Source organism: Myotis brandtii, unplaced genomic scaffold (genome assembly GCF_000412655.1).
Source record: "Myotis brandtii unplaced genomic scaffold, ASM41265v1 scaffold889, whole genome shotgun sequence".
In the NCBI taxonomy this organism is placed as follows: domain Eukaryota; kingdom Metazoa; phylum Chordata; class Mammalia; order Chiroptera; family Vespertilionidae; genus Myotis; species Myotis brandtii.
The window spans coordinates 385,328-403,007 of NW_005371640.1; the positions used below are offsets into that span (position 1 = coordinate 385,328).

Consider the following 17,680-nt stretch of genomic DNA (forward strand, 5'->3'; position numbering starts at 1 on the left):
TATAAATCACATGGGCATTAGGCCATCACCTGACTGTGTTGTTCCTGGGCAGAACCACTGTAGATGCCTGTGTGAGAAATTAGATAATCAATTTTCCCAAACCTCACCTGGCTTAGGGTACAAGTGCTATATGCTGCACAATCTCTAAAATGCCCCTAGATTTATTTTAAATGCTCCCAAGTAGGTAAGCCTCATGGAAATAGCCAACCCAGCTCCAGCCAGAGCTTGGAATGATTTTTCCTCTATACCACCTGCCCCGTCCTATCTCCTTCCCCCAATCTAGGTCAGCCCTGGCCTCATGAGTGCAACCCAGAAAATTAAGGTCTTCCAATTTCAGAATGAGAAACTGGTCAACATATAAGCACAGTTAGGCTGTACAACATAGAGCATGTGCTCCAATAATTTATTAAGGATTTTCTTGAATCCTCTTGATCTATATCTAGCTGGACAATATCATAGTCAATTGTGGCACCCTCTTCACTCCCTTCCTGCATTGTGAAGTTTAAGGAGAAGATCGTTGAAGTGGGGACTGTGGCCAAACAGGTTGTTTGTTTTAACGAGGTCAGCTTGTGCTTCTGCTAGTTGTCTCTCATCCCCTGGTGGCATCCATATTTAGAAATGGGGGGAGGGGAAGGAGAGAAAATATCTGAAAAGTCAGAATCTAAAAAAGGAGAAGGAAAATTCTGTTTCAACTCTATACCATGAGTCTTGATTCCTCTCTAGTAAGTTTTCTGGGCATAGGAAGGCAGATGAAGTGGGAATTTTAGGATCTGTGGCTTGGATTCCCATGGGAGAAGAGGGGATCAAATAAAAATTCGGGGGATTAGACTAAAATGACAATGTTCTTAACTTCATGAAATAGGCCTCGGTTAGCCTCTTAACTCTACTATTCACTAGTTTTATGACCTTATACTCAATATTCTTCTATGCCGTGATGACAGGACAGTAGGAGGACATTTGACTCACCTTCAGATGCTTTCCAGTAGGAAACACCAACAGCATGAAGACTGACCGCATGAGAAGCCATGTTCTTAAGTGTAATGACCACTGTGTCAGCAACCTCAGCCCGAATGGTAGGACCCAGCAGACCTGCAAGAATGAGATGAACCACAAAGGTCACTTGGAGGGTGGCACTCCAGAAAACCTGTTTTTATGAAAGTTATGGTCTGAGTCACAGTGGAGAAGCATGTCTCTGTGGTTACTGATAAAAAGTGGTAGTCAAATGAATGAATGTAGAAACTGCTATCACCAGCTCAACCTTATGATTGTTCTGAGGACACAGTTCTGGCAATTCATTCAATGCATTCATTCATTTAACTAATAGTAGCTGAGTTCCTACTACAGTATATTCTAGAGACTGTCCTAGGCAGCGGAGATATAGTGAACAGGACAGATCATGGAGATCACATTTGAGAGACATTAAGCACATAAAAAATAAATAAGCCTAGCCGGTGTGGCTCCATGGTTGAGCGTTGACCCATGAACCAAGAGGTCATGGTTGATTCCCAGTCAGGGTACATGTAAGGGTTGCGGGCTCAATCCCCAGTAGGGGGCGTGCAGGAGGCAGCCAATCAATGATTCCTGAATAGGTGGGTAGATATCTCTCTTTAGAATTTGGGGATACTTGTCACCTATAATTTTTAGCAATAATTCTAAGATAGAAAATGTTTCATCTTAACATCTTGTTGCATGCTTATTTGACATCTAAGTGAAGGTATCAAGCAAGCAGTCAGAACTGAAGATATAAACTTAAGATTATTAGCATAGAGATGATATTTTAAAGCTATAAGACTGAACAAGATCACCTAGGGACTGAAGGTAGAAAGAAAATAAAGCAAATGCAGGTCCACGACCTTTGGCACTCTAATATCTACAGTAAAAGCAGAGGAGGAGGGCCCAGCAGAAAAAATTGAGACTATTCACCCAGTGTGTTTCCCGATAGGTGGTAGTAGATACCCAGTTTTATAATAAACAACCAATACTGTTTTCATACCCATCCATGGTGGCCTGGGCTTGGCAGTGTTGAAAAGGTGATCCGTGAACTCTACAAAGACAGTCTTTTTGTATATGACTGAGGTGTTGAATGGAAAAGATCTTGGCATTTCAGGAGGAAACCTGTGTGAAAAAAGGAAAAAGTTATATGATAAATCATAGCCCTAGCTGGTTTGGCTCAGTGGATAGAGCGTTGGCCTGCAGACTGAAGGGTTCCGGGTTTGATTCTGGTCAAGGGCACATGCCCGGGTTGCAGGCTCGATCCCCAGTGGAGGGTGTGCAGGAGGCAGCCAATAAATGATTCTCTCATCATTGATGTTTCTATCTCTCTCTCTCCCTTTTTCTCTGAGATCAATAAAAAAATATTTTTTAAATGATAAATCAGCCCTAGCTGGTTTGGCTCAGTGGATAGAGCATCGGTCTGCAGACTGAAGGGTCCCAGGTTCAATTCCAGTCAAGGGCACATGCCCAGGTTGCGGGCTCGATCCCCAGTAGGGGGCATGCAAGAGGCAGCCGATCCATGAATCTCATCATTGATGTTTCTCTGTTTCTCTCTCTCTCTCTCTCTCTCTCTCTCTCTCTCTCTCTCCTTTCCTCTCTGAAATCAATAAAAATATACTTTAAAAGTGATAAATCATATAATTGATACCCATACAGTGCATCAGCCAAAAAATCATTTGCCAAAGCAATAACTACAGTATCCTTCAATTTCATCTCTAAAACAGACTATAACTTTTATTTAAGTACCTGTATTCAAATTTTGTCAGTATGTACCTAAAATTATACTTCCCTTCATAGAGATACCAGAAATAAGGAATACAACAGAGAAAATGACCTTCCAATGAAAACTATGTTTATTGAGACCTACAGGTGCCAGGAGCTGTAATTTAGAGTCAATCCTCCATTAATACTAATTATTTCTTAAAATATATTTTTATTGCTTTCGGAGAAGAAGGGACAGGGTGAGAGAGATAAAAACATCAGTGATGAAAGAGAATCATTGATTGGCTGCCTCCTGCACACCCCACACTGAGGATTGAGCCCACAACCTGGGCATGTGCCCTGACGGGGAATCAAACTGTGACCTCCTGGTTCATAGGTTGATGTTCAACCACTGAGCCACACCGGCTGGGCTAATGCTCATTCTTGTCTCTAGTCAGATACTCCCAATTACCCATTTATTTGTGGATCAGCTACTAAATCAGAAATTTTATAATTATATAAATGTTCCCAAAATGTTTCCTATGCCTAAAGGATCAAACTCTTTTAGGTGAAGGCTGGTTCCCAAAACCTTTTCCTCTCTCCCTACCTGACAAGTTAGGTTGTTGTTTCCTGAGACCCAGTTTAGGTTGAGTAATCAAAAGGACCAATGCGAATCCTAGTGAAGAAGGCCCCCGTGAATTGGTAGAAAATACCAAGTTGTTGAGGTATTTCCACGCACTGGTTTTCATCTGCTAATTATTTTTGCACCCCAGGGAGTGTTTCTGCAGATTTCTATATGCCATAGAGAGCCTCTCCTGGCTTATGCTTCTGGACATCTGATCTCTCACGAGATTTTACCAACTGGTTTTGTTTCAACAATCAAGGGACTATAAGCACAGGCATGGACATTTCGGGAATGAATGTTCATGTGGAGAAAACAAAGGCTCTTGCCCGGAAGAAAGTTTACACGTGCAGATCCTGGTCTCCAAACCTTGATCAGTCAAAAAAAAATTGAGCACTCACTCCCCCCACAGATGTATATTCATTCACTTATAAACCACAGTAGAAGCCTGGTGCACAAATTTGTGCACAGGTGGGGTCCCTCGGCCTGGCCAGCGATCAGGGCCATCGGGGCTGTCTCACTCAGTCCTGATCAGGGCTGATGGGGGCCGGCCAGCCAGGAGGAGGGACTGCGGGAGGTTGGCCGGCCATGGAGGTTGTTTGTGGGAGCACACTGACTACCAGGGGGCAGCTCCTGCAATGAGCATCTGCCCCCTGGTGGTCAGTGCACGTCATAGTGACCGGTCGACCAGTCATTCGGTTGACCGGTCCTAACGGTCGCTTAGGCTTTCAAATATAGAGATACTACATGCCGCTGTGCCATCATAAAACACATGCTAAAAATAAATATGAAAAAAGAGAGGTTTTTAAAGATATATAATTACATGTGGAGTGGGTGTTGTTTCTGATGTCTTATTTTGACTCTCAAGGGCTTTTGAAAAGCAGGAGATATGCCTGACCGGTGTGGTTCAGTGGCTGAGCATCGACCTATGAATCAGGAGGTCAAAGTTTAATTCTTGGTCAGGGCACATGGCTGGGTTGCGGGCTCAATCCCCAGTGTGAGGACAACACACTGCAAGAAGCAGTTGATCAATGATTCTCTCTTATCATTGATGTTTCTATCCTTCTCTCCCTCTCCTTTCGTCCCTGAAATCCGTATGTGTGAGTAAGAAAAGTGGGAGATGTGATGGAAGGAGGACAACACAAATAAATGGTGATATACTTGGTATGGGATACCACTGAAGAAAGAACCCCAAACATTAGCTACAAATGACAACAATAAAGATAAGGTGGCGGAAAGGAGAGGCAGCTTCCGACTGTGGATATTAGTATGCTTGGAGCAAAAGCCACACCATACCTAGGATTACCAGGATGTGAAATCAATAACAAGGAACCTGACATTTATTGTTTATTTCTTTCTCAATCTTTTGCTGAAATAACAAAAATATCAATGTTTATTTCAGGAGCAGCCATACCAGAGAATCACTCATTCCTGTAAGAATTTTTTTTTCCTTTTTCTTATAAAGGCTTTAGTAGGAATGCTGAGGTAGAGAAGGAAAATGCAATATAAAATTGTGAAAGTTGCTAAACTGAAAAATCAGTGATGTACAAGGAATGAATCAAAAGATACCTTGAAGGAAATGAAAATGAAAACACAACAACAACCCCAAATCTATGGGACAAGGCAAAGGCAGTCCTAAGAGAGAATTTCATAGTATTACAGGCCTATCTTAAGAAACAAACAAACAAAAAATCTCAAATAAACAATCTAACTTTACACTAAAAGGAACTTGGAAAAAAAACAAAAACAAAGCTCAAAGTGAGTAGAAGGAAGGAAATAACAAAGACTAGAGCAGAAATAAATGAAATAGACTAAAAAACAAACAAACAAACAAACAAACAAAACAAAACAAAAAATCAATGAAACCAAGAGCTGGTTCTTTGAAAAGATAAAGTTTGATGAACCTTTAGCCAGACTCATAAAAAAAAAAAAAAAAAAAAAAAAAAAAAAACAGTCAAGAGCACATGCCTGGGTTGCGGGCTCGATCCCCAGTAGGGGGCGTGCAGGAGGCAGCAAACCAATGATTCTCATCATTGATGTTTCTATCTCTCTCTCCCTCTCCCTTCCTCTCTGAAATAAATAAAAATATATTTTAAAAAAGACAGGAGTCAAACAAATAAAATCAGAAATGAAAGAGAAGTAACAACTGACACCAAATAAACACAAGGGATTGTAAGAAAATATTATGAACAACTATATGCCAACATATTGGACTATCTCGGTCAAATGGATAAATTCCTAGAAACATACGATCTTCCAAAACTGAATCAGGAAAAAATCAGATAATCTGAATAGACAGATTACTACTAGTAAAATCAGAGGAGTAATAAAAAACTCCCAACAAACAAAAGTCCTAGACCAGATGGCTTCACAGGTTTTTTGTGTTTTTTTCCAAACATTCAAAGAAGAACTAACATCTATTTCTTGTCAATCTATTCCAAAAAAATCAAGAAGAGGGAAGACTCCCAAGCTTATTTTATGAGGCCAGCATTATCCTAATTCCAAAACCAGACAAAGACACTACAAAGAAAGAAAATTATAGGCCAAAGTCCCTGATGAACATAGATGCTAATATCCTCAACAAAATATTAGCAAACCAAATCCGGCAATACATTAAAAAGATCACACACCATGATCCAGTGGGATTTATTCTGGGGATGCAAGGTTGATACAATATCCGCAAATCAATAAACATGCTACACCACATAAACAAAATGAAGGACAAAAAACAACAACACATGATCATATCAATAGATGAAGAAAAAGCATTTGATAAAATCCAGCATTAATTTATGATAAAAAGTCTCAGCAAAATGGGAATAGAGGGAACATCCCTCAACATAATAGAGGCCATATACAACAAAACCACAGCCACCATCATACTCCATGGGCAAAAACGGGAGAAAGGCATGGATGTGTGCATTCACTACTCTTAGCTGACATCGTAGTGGAAGTACTAGCCACAGCAATCAGACACGAAGAAGAAATAAAAGGCATCCAAATTAGAAAAGAAGTAAAACCGTCATCATTTGCAGATGACATGATATTATATATAAGCAACCCTAAAGATTCTACCAAAAACTACTAGAACTGAGGAATGAATTCAGTGAAGAAGCAAGATACAAAATAAATATCTAGAAATCAGTTGCATTTTTATATACCTACTAAAGGCCCAGTGCACAAAATTTGTGCACTCAGCGGGGGTGGGGGGGTGGGAGTGGGGTATGTGTGTTCCTCAGCCCGGCCTGTGCCCTCTCGCAGTTCGGGAGCCCTTGGGAGATGTCTGACTGATGACTTAGGCCCGCTCCCCATGGGAAGCAGGCCTAAGCCGGCAGTCAGACATCCTTAGTGCTGCTGCAGAGACGGGAGAGGCTCCCGCCACTGCCATAGCGCTCGCCAGCCGTGAGCCCAGTTTCTGGCTGAGTGGAGCTCCCCCTGTGGGAGTGCACTGACTACCAGGGGGCAGCTCCTGCATTGAACATCTGCCCCCTGGTGGTCAGTGCACATCATAGCGGCTGTTTGGTCAATCTGCATATTAGCCTTTTATTACATAGGATAATGAACTGTCAAAAAGGGTAAAGGTAAGGCCATAAGACCTTTTTTGTGAGGCACACAGTTATCCTCCACCCACCCAAATCAGGAAACACTGGTGAAGGTGGGAAAATGCATCCAGGTTCCCATCAGGGTGAAACCCGAGTAGGTCCCCGAGTTTGTGCTCCTGGAGTTTGGATGAGGGGTGTGGCCCAGAGACGCATGTTTGAACTATTCTAGTGAACAATAAAAATCCATCAAATTGCAGACACAGCAGACCCTGCAATGTGAGTTTCCAGGAGTCACACGCAACTCAAACTGCACGGAATGTTCGAAAAGAGAGGGATGAACAGACAGCTGCTCACAGAAGGAGGCTCTGTGAACCCCAGACATGTCGGTGTGGAAACCAAGGCAGAAAGAATTAGCTGAGGAAACCAGGGAGACTGCCTCTTAAGAAAACAGAAGGGGTTGGGTGAGCCTTAGAATGGTGAGCCTACGCCTAACAGTGAGCACTCACTCACATTAAGTCAAGACTGTTGGGAGCACGAGGAGAAAATGACCAGCGTACAGTCACAGAGGAAGACCATCACACCCTTGGAGGGACCTAGCACCAGATTGGCTGAAAAGGCTTCTTGAACCTGTGCATTGGTTTTTTAAAAAAATATATTTTTATTAATTTCAGAGAGGAAGGGAGAAGGAGAGATAGAAACATCAGTGATGAGAGTGAATCATTGAAAAAAACCCCCCCCCCCACCCCGCCACTGGAGATTGAGCCATGACCTCCTGGTTCATAGGTAGGCTCAGCCACTGAGCCACACCAGCCGGGCCTGCGCATTGTTTTGAGTTGACCTCTCTCAAAGAGACCAAATAAATGGGGCAAAGGTGAGGCTGAGTTCATTCTCACCTCTCTAGGCACCCTCCCCTCCCACAAAGCCCTGCATTTCACTCCATTCCAGGGTTTTCTGGGCACCACCCGAGAAAGCACGTAACAGGAGCAGCTCTGCCAACCCGAGGCCATGACAAATGACTTTCTGTACTGGCTGAGGGCCAGAGGCCAGAGTACTGATAAGAAAGCTCTTCCAGTAAAAGGAGTTGATTTACCGAGGAAGGAATGAGGGCCTGCATTTTTAGAGAGCCACCAGCATGCTGCAGGAGCAGGTTATCAGAGGCACATCTTGTCCACTCGTGGTACACTGCCACCTTACTTTCAATCACACCCATGGCTATATGGGGGATCCCTGCTGACCAGTTACTAGTGGAGGAAAAAGCCTGAGACATCTTGATATGCAGATGCAAGCCAAAAAACTGATTGCTGTAAATCCCCCAAGGGGCCCAACTTCGGCCCTTGTTGTTGATTGTCCTTTTGGGTAGAAAGAGAAATGGCCCGCCCTAGCTGGTTTGACTCAGTGGCTAGAGCGTCAGCCTGCAGACTGAAGGGTCCTGGACTCAATTCCGGTCAAGGGCACATGCCCAGATTGCGGGCTCGATCCCCAGTAGGGGGTGTGCAGGAGGCAACCGATCAATGATCCTCTCTCATCATTGATGTTTTTATCTCTCTCCCTCTCCCTTCCTCTCTGAAATCAATAAAAAATATATTAAGAAGAAAAAGAAAAAAGAGAACTGGCCCAAGGTTCAAATATATACAGACTAATGGACAACAGCAAATGGCCTGGTTGTCTGGTCAGGGGCCTTGAAAGAAAAGACTAAAATATCAGGGACAAAAGTGTCTCTGGGAAAGGCTTATTCAGTGAATAGACACTAAATAGAAAGATCATTTCATACGTTAATGCCATCAGAGAGCATCTACCACGGAAGAAGCACAAAGCAATAATGTGGACAAAATTACTAGCAATGAACATCAGCCATCCCAGTGCTAAGTGCTTCTGGTGGCAGGGAGAGAATTTATGCATGGACACAAATGCATGGATTCCTTCTGACTAAGGCAGATCGGGCTAGTGTAGCCCCCCAAAGTCCAATCTGTCAGCAATAGAAACCAATGCTGAGTTCCCAATATGGTACTGCCTATCATGGAGACCAGCCAGCCAGTTGACTGCATTGGACTTCTTCTGTCCTAGAAGGGATAGCACTTCATTCTGATTGAAAGAGACATGCATTCCAGGTACATGTTTAGCCTTTCCAGCCAGTACCATTCACTGAGGGCTTACAGAGGGTTTGAGTCCCTGATGTGGGATCTGATATAACATCATGTCAGACCAGGGGACCCACTGTACAGCAAAGGATGTGCTGGAGTGGACCCACGACCATGGTCTCCATTGGCTTTATCACATGCTCCCCCATCCAGAAGCTTCTTAAAGCACAGCTAAAGATGCAGCTTGCACAAGGCCCTGTGAGGATGGAGGGCCAATCTCCAAGATGCTGTATATGCATTCATTCAAAGATGCTTGTGTCCCCAATAAAAGGGCACATGGCTTTAGGAACCACAGAGTGGCAACAACAAAAGCTCTACTTACCATCACTCCCCATGACCCACCTAGCGACTCTGTGTTGCCACTCCCTGCAGCTCTGGGCTTGGCAGTCTAGAAGGCTCCCTCAGCAGAAACACAAGAATCTCATTAATGAGAAGCTAAAGGTGACGCCTGGGCACCTGGGGCTACCAAAGGAGCAGCAGGCCACACTTGGAGCTCCAAGGCTGTGATCATGAGTAGGGGAGGTGTTGTCACATCGGGTAGGCAAGAATGAGCTACACCAAAGGGCAACCATACCACCTTAAGGGCACGGTGCATTGGAAGGGGTGGCCAGGAAAAAACTCAACCCCCATCCACATGTGGGGAGGGGGAAGCTGGAGGATGGCCCTGGGTCAGGAGCCCAAGACTCCTCCCTTTCTTTCCCAAAGCATCCCACAGGCCCTTCCCAGGGCAGGCCACGTCCCTTCCCACAGAAGTCCACTCCCCTTCCCACAGAAGGCCATGCCCCCTTCCCAGGATAGCCAGCGCTTAATGACTAATTAGTATCTATAATAATAAAAGTGTAATAATCTAATTAGACCAGAGGTCCTTCCGGACAACCTTCCGGATGAAGCCTGGGCTGCAAGGGAAGCCTGGGTCCTGGGTGCCAAAGGGAAGCCGGTACCGGCAGCTGGGGGAAGGAAGGCCTACTCTTGCATGAATTTCGTGCATCGGGCCTCTAGTGGAAATATAAAGGCCTGGCTACGTTGGCCCAACTTGGGACAACTCAGAAGGGTCATTCCAGCTCCAGAGCTCCCTGTACGGTCGGCCTGCACTGCAGCCCAGCTTCTCCCTCAACCCACCCCTGCCTTTGCCCTGTCCTTCCCTTCCCTTCCCTTCCCGTTCTGGTCCTCAGAGCACTCTAAAGCAACTTCCTGCACATTCATCTCTGTTTCACAGTATGCTTCCAGGGAACACAACCAGGGACATGAATTCATATTTAAATGTGCTCCAATTTCATCCACCTCTAAAAATTCCATGGCACTAGGCTTCGCCTAGACCTGCGTGGTTTTTAGTTATTTAAACATTATTTGATGCCGATATCGTTGTGTGCACTCTTCCCTTCAGTCCATTTGTCCCATCTCCTGGCCACTTTGAGACTTAAGCCCTTCCAAACTTTTCAACTCATCCCCAGTTTGTTCCTTTTCCTCTTTCCCCATTTTGTCTCCTAGGTTATGCTGAGTCTATCCTACCCAGTTTCTCCAAAGTTTCCATTGGTTTCTAACAAGACTCAGATCCATGTCCAAAGATAGGTATTTGACATACACTAGCACAGTTTAATATTTCTGACCAACATGAACATATAAGACACACAGAAAATGTTTACTAGAGCAAGAGCTTGGAAAAGCAGAGAGGGAAAAGGATCAATAGTAGACAAAAATTGCCCGGCCGGCGTGGCTCAGCGGTGGAGCATTAACCTATGAACCAGGAGGTCGCGGTTCAATTCCTGGTCAGGGCACATGCCAGGGTTGTGGGTTCGATCCCCAGTGTGGGATGTGCAATCAATGACTCTCTCTCATCATTGATGTTTCTATCTCTCTCTTTCCTTCTCCCTTCCTCTCTGAAATCAATAAAAATATATATATATTTTTAAAAAGAGTAGACAGAGCCGAAACCGGTTTGGCTCAGTGGATAGAGCGTCGGCCTGCGGACTGAAAGGTCCCGGGTTCGATTCCGGTCAAGGGCATGTACCTGGGTTGCAGGCACATCCCCAGTAGGAGATGTGCAGGAGGCAGCTGATCGATGTTTCTCTCTCATCGATGTTTCTAACTCTCTATCTCTCTCCCTTCCTCTCTGTAAAAAATCAATAAAATATATTAAAAAAAAAAATTGTCAGGTCTGGGTATCTTACTGAATTAACACTGCTTAAGGAAGAGTGAAAAAAAACAAGAAGCCAGATGAAGAAACAAGGTTGTGAGACAGAGAAACAGGAGGCCTAGGCCTAGATTCAGAGTAGGTCTCTCCATTCAAAGGGACATACTATACATTCCTAAGAGCATTAGCAGTAGCCAGGTGTGGGGTTCAGTTTAGAGATGAGCCTAACCAGGACCATATAGCTCCCCAGCCTGAGACCTTTTCCATTAGAGTGAATTATTTTTCACTGGAACAAAAATACGTGCCTGTCTCAGTTTCAGGGTAATCTGCACAGTAAGTGACAAAATGTTCCAGGATTCATAGGTTTTACTCCTTCCTAACTTTTGTGGGGTTTTTGTTTGTGTATTTCCCTGGAGACTGGATATATAAGTCTTGCCAAATATATTTGGCAACAATGTCCTTGACATGAAATGTTCTTTCACATTTTATCTAAAACCAATCAGAAAACCTGTTCTATTTCCTGACCCTTGCTTAGAAGAAGCTGAGCAGCTGCAGGAACAGATAATATAAAACTGAATTTCCCCAGATGTTTATTTCAAAGCTTGGCAGAGCTTGTCAGGATGTGTCCAGAGTCAGCTGATCCTGTGAGTATCAAAATAATCTAGACTATAAAATGGTATCATAAAAATAAAAATTCTAACCCTAGCTGGTTTGGCTCAGTGGACAGAGCATCAGCCTGTAGACTGAAGGGTCCCGGGTTCGATTCTGGTCAAGGACACATGCCTGGGTTGCGGGCTTGATCCCCAGGAGGGGGCATGCAGGAGGCAGCTGATCAATGATTCTCTCTCATCATTGATGTTTCTATCTCTCTGTCCCTCTCCTTTCCTCTCCAAAATCAATAAAAATACATTACAAAAAAATGAAAAAAAAACACACAAAAAAACAAAACATAACTACTATTCTCACTTAAAAAAAATAAAATAAAAATTCTACCAATTTTTTCTTGGTAAGTACATGTGACTGCCTACATAACAACACAAAGCTAGACAACAAATTCTTTTCTCCATTCAATTCAATTTTTCACTCAGACTATTATTCACTATGCCACAGGTTGCATGTTAGAGGGGAGCTACAAAACAAAGCACAATGAATAAAGTACAATTATCTCAATATTAATTTTTAACAATATCAACATTAATGGATACGTGGCTAAATGGTCAGTTAGATACCACGCTATTGACTATCTGGACCTCTACTTCTGGGTCATTAACACTGCACAACTTCCCCTATATAAACTATACAAAGAACTTATATCCCTTCCTCATACTATATGTACACAGTGAGATACTACTACACAGTGATTAAAATGATGAAAAATACTGGCAACATCTAATGTTGTCCAGGATGTGTCGAAATTGGCACTTTCACGAATTGTTGGTGGGACTATAAAATGGTACAGCCATTCCGGAAATCTGTTGGCAGTCTCTTATAAAGTTAAACATGCAGTTACAATATGATCCAGCAATTTCACTCCTAGATATTTAGCTAAAATAAATTAAAACAGATGTCCACACAAAAAAACTTGTACAGGAATGTTCATAGTAGGTTTATTTATATTAGTCCCCAAACAGAAAACACTCCAAAGGTGACAGTGAATGGATATGCAAGTTATGATATGTCCCCATAATGGAGCAGTAATTAGCAATAAAAAGGCTAGAACAGTGGTCGGCAAACTGCGGCCCCTGGAGTGTGGCTCTTCCACAAAATACCACGTGCGGGAGCGCACGTACAGTGCGATTGAAACTTCGTGGCCACACTCAAGGGGCTAAAGAGCCGCATGTGGCTCGCGAGCCACAGTTTGCCGACCACTGGGCTAGAACTATTGCATGCAACAACCTGGATGAATTTCCAAATCATGATGCTGAAGCTAAAAAGCCAGACATTGAAGAGTGCAAATTATATGATTCTACTGATATAAAACTCTTAAAAAGTAAAAAATGAGTCATGATTCCAGAAAGCAGCTTATTGCTAGAGGCCTGGTCAGGGAGGGAAACAATGAAAAGTTGCAGAATGGTTGATAGAAATGTTCTATATGTTGATTAGGGTGGTGCTTATGTAACTTCTATGCCTTTGTGAAAACTTACCAAAGTGCACATTTAAAATCTGTGCATTTGCCCTAGCCCGTTTGGCTCAGTGGATGGAGCGTCAGCCTGTGACTGAAGGGTCCCAGGTTCGATTCTGGTCGAGGGCACATGCCCAGGTTTTAGGCTTGATCCCCAGTACTTTAATGATTCTCTCTTATCATTGATGTTTCCATCTCTCTCCCCCTCTCCCTTCCTCTCTGAAATCTATAAAAAATATTTTAAAAATTTTTTGAAAAAAGAAAATAAGCCTCATTTAAAATATAAAATAAAATAACATAAAATCTGTGCATTTGCCTTAGCCAGTTTTGTTCAGTGGATAGAGCCTTGGCCCACAGACTGAAGGGTCCCGGGTTTGATTCCAGTCAAGGGCATGTACGCTGATCCCTGCCCCAGTCAGGGCGAGTGTGGGAGGCAACTAATCAATGTGTCTCTCTCACATTGATGTTTGGCTTTCTCTGTCTCTCCCCCTCCCTTCCACTTTCTCTAAAAATCAATGGAAAAATGTCCTTGGGTGAGGATAGACAACAACAAAATAAAATATAATCTGTGCACTTCATTGTATGTAAGTTATAACCATGGTAGGCAAAATTTTGTCCCTCATGACCTTTACTTATGCCCATGAATATGTTACCTGGCCAAAAACAACCACCAACAACATATGGAATTATGGTTGCTAATTAGCTGACCTTAAAAGGGGAGAGTTATCTGGGTGGGCCCAAGGTAATCACAAAGGTCCTTTTTTTTGTTTGTTTGTAAATCCTCACCTGAGGATATGTTTCCATCGATTTTTAGAGAGAGGGGAGAGACAGAGAGAAAGAAACATCATTGTGAGAGAGACATATTGATTGGTTGCCTCCTACAGGAGTCCCTCTGGGGATCGAGCTTGTCACTGAGGTACATGCCCTTTGACCAGAATCGAACCCGGGACCCTTCAGTCCTTGGGCCAACTCTCTATCCACTGAGCCAAACTGGCTAGGGCCACAAAGTGGAAGAGGGAGGCAGAAAAGAAGGTCTGAGAGATGTAGTGGAAATTTAAGTCAGACAGATTCAAAGCATGAGAAGGACTTAATGCACTCTTGTTAGTTTGAAGATGGGGGGCACTACATGGAAATTGAGAGGAGGAACTGGATTCTAAATAAGCCTGGAAGTGAACTCTCCCCGGAGCCTCCAGTAAGGAACACAGCCCTGTCCACACCTTGATTTTGGCCTTGTGTGACCCTGAGCAAAGTACCCAGTCATGCCCACTGAAACTGTGAAATAAATGGATTTTCTCGCATGCTTCTAAGTTTGAGGTAACTTGTTACACAGCAGTAGGAAACTAAAAGAATACTCAAAATAGAGGTAAATATTAAAAACAAGCAAATAAAAATTCAATTAAAATGTTTCTAAATGAAATCAAAGATGATATTATAAACTATACTGAAAACAATGAAAAGTAAATTCTTCATACCACAACCTATGGGATATGGAAAAGATGTTCTCAGAGAAAAATATATACCATTAAGAGCCTTCACTATTTTAAAGAAGGACAAAAAAGAGAAAAGTACATATAACTTTTCCTAAGGTATCAGAAAAATACAGCACAATAAACTCAAAGACACTAAGAAGAGATCATTGATGAGGGCAAAATCTAAAAAATGAATTAAATTAAAAAATAACTACAAAGCCCTGGCCAGGTGGCTCAGGTGGTTGGAGCATCGTCCTGTACACCAAAAGGTTGATGGTTCTAAAAAAAAAAGTTGAGGGTTCAATCCCTGGTCAGAGCATGTGCAGGAGGCAGCTGATCAATGATTCTCTCTCATCATTGATGTTTCTATCTCTCTCTCCTTCTCCCTTCCTCTCTGAAATCAATGAAAAATATATTTAAAAAATGAAAAAGAGATATAACTACAGACACAGAATAGTTTAACAATATTACAAGACTGTTATGTAACTTGATATCAGTACATTATCAAATACATGGATAATTGCTTTCCAGGAAAATATATATAACCAAATTTGCCTGAAGAAGAGGTAGAAAAATCTGAATAAATTGATGACCATAGAGAATATTGAAAAGGTTATTTAGTACTACTTTCCCAAAATACATCAGAACCCCCCAAAGATGAAAAGCTTCTGAACTCATGGCTAATACTATCCTTACGCCAAAATTGGGCAAAGAAGTCAAAACCACATCACACGCACACACATTACAACAAGAGACTAAACTTGTGTGTAATGTTGATGGGATCTCATTGCTCTCCTTCTCTCTCTGGAAGCTATGTTCTCTCTCTTATGCTCCTTGCCTCTTTGTCCTTTCTCCATCCTCTAGCTTCCAGAGTGGCAGCATCATAATAATAAAAGGCCAAAAGGCATCACGACCAAAACGACCAAACGACTGGTCACCAGGAGGTGCATGGAGCACCTCTTGGCCATAACGACACAACAACCAGTCTCTATGATGCCCACTGGGTCCCGCCTCCCGCCCAGCATGGCCAGCGGGTGTCAGTCTGGGTCCCGTGTCTCGCCTGGCGCGGCGGGAATCAGTCTGGGTCCCGCAGGCGCGGTGGGTCTGGGTCTCACATGATATCACGCACTGGACTTCTAGTCTATCTATATATATAAAAGCCTAAGTGACCAGCTGACCGGCCGATAGCTATGATGCACACTGACCACCAGGGGGCAGATGCTCAACGCAAGAGCGGAAACCACAGGCATGGAAACATGGAACAGACTGATGAATCTCAGAGGGAAGGGGGGAAGGGGAGGATGGGAAAAGATTAACCAAAGATGTTATAGGCATACTAGAGGCCCGGTGCATGGATTTGTGCACCAGTGGGGTCCCTTGGCCTGGCCTGTGCCCTCTCGCAATCCGGGACCCCTCAGGGGATGTCGCACTGACGTTTTCGGCCCCATCCCCACAGGCCAGGCTGAGGGACCCCACCGGTGAACGAATCCGTGCACTGGAACTCTAGTGTGACAGTAAGAGTCAATGGACAGGCGGCTATTGTAGAAGTGCCAATGGTCAAAATGAAGTTCAATCCCTTTATGACTTCTGACCGGAGCAAGAACCGTAAAAGGCATTTCAACACACTTTCCCACATTCAAAGGAAGATTATGTCTTCTCTTTCCAAAGAGCTGAGACAGAAGTACAATGTTCAATCCATGCCCATTTGAAAGGATGATGAAGTTCAAGTTGTTCAAGGACATTATAAAGGCAGCAAATTGGCAAAGTAGCCTCAGTTTACAGGAAGACATATGCCATCTACACTGAACGAGTGCAATGGGAGAAAGCTAATGGTACAACTGGTCATGGGGACATTCACGCCAGCAAGGTGGTGATCACTAGACTAAAGCTGGACAAAGACCGCAAAAAGATCCTTGAATGTAAAGCCAAATCTCGCCATGTAGGAAAGGAAAAGGGCAAATACAAGGAAGAAACAATTGAGAAGATTCAGGAATAAAGTAATATTATATACAACTTTCATTACAAACTTAAAATGAAAAAAAAGATTCAACAGGCAAAAGAGAACAAAATATCAACGAATAGGTCAGTTCTATGAAAGGGACAGGCAGTTAGCATTTACGCTAATAGCACAGATGCGCACATGCCTTGCCTGGAAATGCTTTTTCAGCGCTTAACTAGCATCACAGCCATTCTAACCTGTTGTCTGCACCTTCCTCCAACCAGTCATATCCCCACAACCCTGGTCAAACTCTACGGAATGTGCCTTTACCTTGTATCCATGTGGAGCTCACTGAGTAGTTCACTTTGCATGTAGTCCCAGGACAGTTCAACTGCGCCCAGGTAGTATCTTCTGGTGGCACTAAAGCTGACAGGCAAAAGGCACAGAAAGAAGCAGGTGGCCAGCTCTATTTGCATGGCTCTTACGGCTAGGAAATGTTCAACTGGAGAAATGAAAGATTAATTCTTCTCTAAAACATCCTTGGCTCCCAAGAGAGAAAAAGGTAAATCTTCTATGATTTAGTGAAAAGTCCCAAAATTTCTGCAGAGGATTTTAGGGAGCGTTACCTGCTGGGTGTGACAGCAGCAGCACTGAGCAGTAAGGGATAGGATTGCTTCCTTTTTGGCTGTGGGAAGCAACCACAGGAAGAACTGACTAGGAAAAGGGCGGCTGAGCTAAAGCTTAACCCATTCACCTCTGAGAACAGTAAGAGCAGGAGAATACTGCTTTAATCAGAACCTTTAAGGAAAGGAAGAGAGGGAGGGGGAGGTCAAGGTACTCATATTCCCAGCCTACTCCGACCCTCTTCCTTAGTAGCAGCAACAGATTCTGGAATCCACTTGCATAAGCAAGAGTAACCAGTATCCTAATAGCCTCCCTACTTCTCCCCTGGCCCCTCACACGTCACCACTGACTTTTTAAAGCTATGAAGCAGCCCAGCCTGTGTGGCTCAGTGGTTGAGTG

General features: G+C 43.4%; 1 protein-coding gene and 1 pseudogene across 1 annotated transcript in view; one reads left to right on the plus strand and one right to left on the minus strand.

Moving 5' to 3' along the window:
• F8 (coagulation factor VIII, procoagulant component) overlaps positions 1 to 17,297 on the minus strand; it is an 83,766-nt gene extending 66,469 nt beyond the window's left edge. The window contains exons 1-3 of the mRNA XM_005885012.2: positions 16,988 to 17,297; positions 1,994 to 2,115; positions 967 to 1,089 (exon numbers count right to left, since the gene is read on the minus strand). Of these exons, the coding sequence (XP_005885074.1) occupies positions 967 to 1,089; positions 1,994 to 2,115; positions 16,988 to 17,133 (391 nt within the window). The 5' untranslated portion in view covers positions 17,134 to 17,297. The remainder of the gene's footprint in view (positions 1 to 966; positions 1,090 to 1,993; positions 2,116 to 16,987) is intronic.
• LOC102255574 lies at positions 16,281 to 16,751 on the plus strand (annotated as a pseudogene).
• Positions 17,298 to 17,680: the final 383 nt, after the last annotated feature.